The sequence below is a fragment of the Limulus polyphemus genome, unplaced genomic scaffold, assembly GCF_000517525.1.
Source record: "Limulus polyphemus unplaced genomic scaffold, Limulus_polyphemus-2.1.2 Scaffold1188, whole genome shotgun sequence".
Classification (NCBI taxonomy): domain Eukaryota; kingdom Metazoa; phylum Arthropoda; class Merostomata; order Xiphosura; family Limulidae; genus Limulus; species Limulus polyphemus.
The window spans coordinates 222430-227592 of NW_013666798.1; the positions used below are offsets into that span (position 1 = coordinate 222430).

At 29.4% G+C, this 5163-nt stretch overlaps 1 protein-coding gene across 1 annotated transcript in view; it reads left to right on the forward strand.

The window, feature by feature from the left end:
- LOC106462512 (5'-AMP-activated protein kinase subunit gamma-like) overlaps nucleotides 1-5163 on the forward strand; it is a 151177-nt gene that overhangs the window by 120203 nt on the left and 25811 nt on the right. The window contains exon 7 of the mRNA XM_013922445.2: nucleotides 3949-4052. Coding sequence (XP_013777899.1) covers nucleotides 3949-4052 — 104 coding nt within the window. The remainder of the gene's footprint in view (nucleotides 1-3948; nucleotides 4053-5163) is intronic.

Below are 5163 nucleotides of genomic sequence, written 5' to 3' on the forward strand. Positions count from 1 at the left end.
ATATATATATATATATATATATATATATATATATATATATAAAACCATTTGTGAAATTTTAAAAGGTTCAGCAAGCTACGACAAACAGCAACCAAGTACAAAGGTCGGAACTAGAAGAGATAATTAATCGCTTTACTTCTTTATTTACTGTTCTATGTTTTAAGGAAAATAAGTTTAAGAAGTTATTTGTAAATAGTAATAATCTATATACATATATAATGTATAATAATGGAAATATGACTGTATTTAACAAAATACTAGTCCACTAAAACACAACCAAGACTGGTCACTTTGTCACTAAAGGTCAGTTTTATATTATTGGATACGCTGAGTGCACTGTGTCATTGTAACTTCTGTATTGTTAGCCAGGCATGGCTGAAAGGTCAGTATAATAAAAATTATAAATATACATAAATGTATAATGTTATGAGATTTAAACTATTTACTCTAAACATTTCTGTTTTCTTGTTATAATTTGTAGTCATTCTAGAATGAAAAAGGCTTAGTTTATACTTATTTCATATTTTTTATGGTGATTATGAGATTGGTCAAATAGACTAAAGCCATACAGATATTGATTAGTGAAAATAACAGATAAAATATAAAGTTTTTTCTTGAAAAACGTTTGGTAACTATCTGGACATTATAAGGATTTTTTATGTGAAATTGAAAATTTTCTCATGCATAAAAGTATTTTTAATCTTAGAATGAAAATTACTTTGCATGTTGGATAGGCAACATGCAAAAAGAAAGGCATGAGAAAAATATTGTTTTAGAAAAAATCAAAATTAAACATTTTATTTTCAAAAACTACATACTTATAGGACCTTTCATCTCAAATTTAAAAGAATTTCATCCACTAGTTTCATTTTTTTTTAAAGAACTTTCACTAGAGTTGCATACCTACTTACATTGTAAGTAGGTCATAGTGAAAGCTTTAAACTACAAACTTTTTCATCTTTAGTTCAGGAGTCATAAGAACTAACCTGTTCTTTATGTTTGAAATACAAAACCAGATTGATCTGGAGGGTCAACTTTTTAATTAGAATCATACCAAATGTGTGTGTGTGTGTGTTTTGTATATTTCATATTTATAAACTCGTATGCAAAATTTGACTTCATTATTCTATCTGTACGCATTGTATAGTGCTTTAACTCTTGCTCTTCTAGTTGATTTCTGATGAAATTCTTAAAGTATACAGTTTTATCACTAGACAGTATAGCTCAGTCAGTTGTATGCATAAAAGTGATCAAACTCACCAAAGTCTGATACCTATATTCCAACTCATGTAAATGGTAGCTTACTTTTAAAATGCACAAAATTAACACTTAGGATCTTTGTGGAATTCAGGCTCACTGATGTCCATCACAAAACCAGAAACTTCCACAAAAGTGCAGGTTTGGGATTGGTAAGCAAATAATAACTTGAAAACACAGCAGTTGAAAGAAACATATACAAGTAAACAAGTATAACAATCTTTATTTACATATGTTCATAATATCACCAAATTGGTGGCCAGCTTCTGTTTGAATTACTGGCTGCTATTGAGAGCAAGAAGTCTACAGGAATACGAAATATGAGAGAGAACTATAGAAATAATCCCCCCCCCCCATCTTGTGTAAACTCAGGCAGAAGTGCTGATAAGGTAATTCACAAATCCATGGGTTAGATATTTCAACAAAGTTTGCATCCAATTCTAAGCTTGTTGCCTGTTAGAATAAGCTTTTTTCCCAGAAGTCCACATACAGAAATGTTTGCATACTAGTCTGTTACGTAAGAACAAAGGCTGCAATATGAAACCTTTCCCTGTGTAAATTCTTCACATGTTTACGGCCTTGTGAAATCTGGTCAACACAAATGTGGTTAACTACATGCGGAAACTGCATGGAAGTGTAGAAAAAATTGATCTGAATACATATGAATAAAGACTATTTCTGTACTAGCTTCAAAAGGGTAAAAATAATAGCTATTCTAGCTATTTAAATCAAAGGCCCAACTGATACAGCTGAAAATCATGAAAGGCCCCCCCTGTGAACAGAGTGAGTGTGGCAGTGTTTGAGGGTTCCTCTTTCAATGAATGAACAACTAGAGGTTCTCCACCCATTCCAGTTGGAATGATTTTATTTTATTTATTATTGTACATGTGTTTTATTGTATTATTTTACTTGTGTACCATTAGTAGGGTCAGGCTATTGTAAAATATTCTTGCCCCAGGGCTTTCAGTGGCCTACATATGCCACTGACAGAGTCCACTTATTGTCTATACTCAGTTATTATACCAAAATGTGTAAAATTATTACTATGTTAGTAAACTTTTTAGAAATAAAATCAAAGCATGAGAAAATAACATTGAGTCTGATATCAAACAAATTCTTGCATTTACTTTTAGTTCCAAGAATCAATCAGGCTACAATGTTCTAATTTACATATTTAATTATTTTCTATTCATCATGGATATGAATATTTATGTCAAGGATGTATACCAGATACTTGTCTTCTTTGAACCTAGTGATGAATAAATTAATTAGATCTAAATTACTAATGCATTTTTAATCACTTACATAGGAAATATTAATTACTTTCTCGGATAAGTCCAAAAATATACTTAAAATCTTATTTTAATAAAATAATTACCAAATTATAGGTAGGGTTAATTAATGTTCGCTATTAGTGTGCTTACAACAGCTTTTTTTTCTTCTTTCTCCATAGACTTCTGTAAAATTTTCCCAAACTTCTATATTCAAATTGAACATAAGTCATCAAAAATTAAAGAAATGAAAACTACTTCAGAACATATAAAATCAAAATAATATTGAAATACAACCTTTCAAATTGCTGTTGCTAGTCTTGGGTAAGTGCTCATATTAACATTATCACCACTTAACTCAAAAGATGACTGGCTATGATTGTATTTAAACTAAATGTAAGTATGTACTTATTCTCCACAGTGAGATGTACGAGATGAAACTGCTTTCACCTTAACCTATATTAGAGAACAAAAGGCCATTAATTGTCTTCCGTTGGTTTGACCAATCTACATTTTAATTACTCATCCAGAAAATCAAAATGTGTGTACTTAAATGATTACTTTGCTTATTTAAACCTGGTTACAATTCAAAACATTCTATTTTTCTTGTGATAATTAACCAAATCAGAACTCCCTGAATTCCTACTTACTCTTCAGCTAATTTACATAGTATGCTGGTAAGTTATGTAAACTTTGTTGGTCAGTAAAAAATTGGATAATTGCTTTTTACTTCCTAATTTGGCCACAAAATGTTCACTAACCAACTTAATTACGAGATTTATTAGTCAATGCTATCTCTAAGGTTACTTTAAGATGTGTTTTAAAGCCTAATTTTTGTCACTGATAATTATCCTGTAATTCCTTTGCAACTTCTGTTCATGGCTTGTTTACTTATACATATTTAGTGACTGTAAGTTAGAAAATTATGATAAAGTATAAGCTTACAAACCAACATGTGTGAGTTTGTCAATTAAAATGAATAAAACCTAAACATACCCTGCTCCTATTCAACAAAAACACAAAACAGTGTTCAATTAATCATATTTTACCTAGTGCCAAGTCTGACATTGTACTCTTACTGAAAAATCAAGCTGTCAATTAAACAGTGCTTTCTTTTTTGTAACATTCAGTCCTCATTTCTAATAAATCTGTTTTATATTTGGAATGTTACTTGTAATAATTGTTTTCATCTTTGTTATGTTTGTATAAAATAACAAGTTTCTTGAAGATGGAATCTGTTACTTTTAAAAATTCATTAAAACGTTTGTTTTTCTGACATCATTTTAGTGTTTTTGATTAGTACATTTGTTTTTTATAAGGAAAATAATAAACTATAAAACATAATAGAAATTTCATTTCAGTTTTTTAAATTTAAAGCTTCTTTATTCAGCTTTAAATAAAAAAAATTTTTTCAACACAGGAGAGAATGAGGATCTAACTTTTGTCAAGTTTTTCCAACATTTCCGTTGTTACGACATCATTCCCATAAGTGCAAAATTGGTTGTGTTTGATACTCAACTATTGGTAAGGAAATTTCATGTTTAAATAAATTATGTATTAAATTCTGGCTGTCGATAATGATATGGAATTACTGTCATATTGTTACTTTCTTCTTTTGTTGTTTGTTTAACAGTGGGATTAGAAAATTGAATATACAGCATATAGTAAGATATATAGTGGTTCATAATATGAATTACGAGGAATTGCACAAAACTTGATAGAATGTTTAGGCAAAAAAAATCCTAAACAGACAATATTCAGTTCAGACAAACTTTACAACCATTACTATTGACTGCTTAAGCTGTACAGATATAAAAATGCACAAAAACATGCATTTTAGACTTACAAGAAAAATAAAATCTGCTCAAACAGCCCTTTTGAATTATTATTATTATTATCACTATTATCTTGCCACCCTGCAACAAAAGTGGCTTGGTATATTGCACCCAAACCTTTTGTAGAATACTAAATAAGGTACAGTGAAGGTTGTAGGGGTATTGAAAAGCCTATTTGTTTCCTTTCTATATTTTATATAAGCTAAAAACATCATAATTCTAGTGTAAATGATTATCAATACCCATGAAGTTAACTTTCTTACAAATATCTGGTGTTCCTTTAAAAAGCTTAAGTACAGAGTGAAATAGGAATTACCTAAAAAGCTTAAGTACAGAATGAAATAGGAATTACCAGCCAATAACAGATGAACATTAGATGACTATAATATGTAGATACTCAATGCTTTGTACACTATACAAATCTTTGAAGTGTAGTGCTAAAAAAAAATACACATTATTAAATTTTATTACACACATTCATAGAATAATTACTTTAAAAGATATGAAGGTTTATGTAAAGCAATGTTTTAGATGTACATGTTTTATTTGAAAAGACTGCTTTTCTAGTGGTGAAATTAGTAGGGGTTGTGTCTTAGTCTAAACATGTATTTGCCCATTTCCATATATTATATATATATATAGAATTTAGTTACACAGAAACTATAAATGCTCGCTGTATTCTCAAACAAATCTTTATGGCAATCTCCAGTTGCAGTTTAACATTTTACATCTCGAACTAATGTGATCAAATAATCGATAGCTACAGTAACTCATTATGAACTGTATCAGCTAGCTACTTG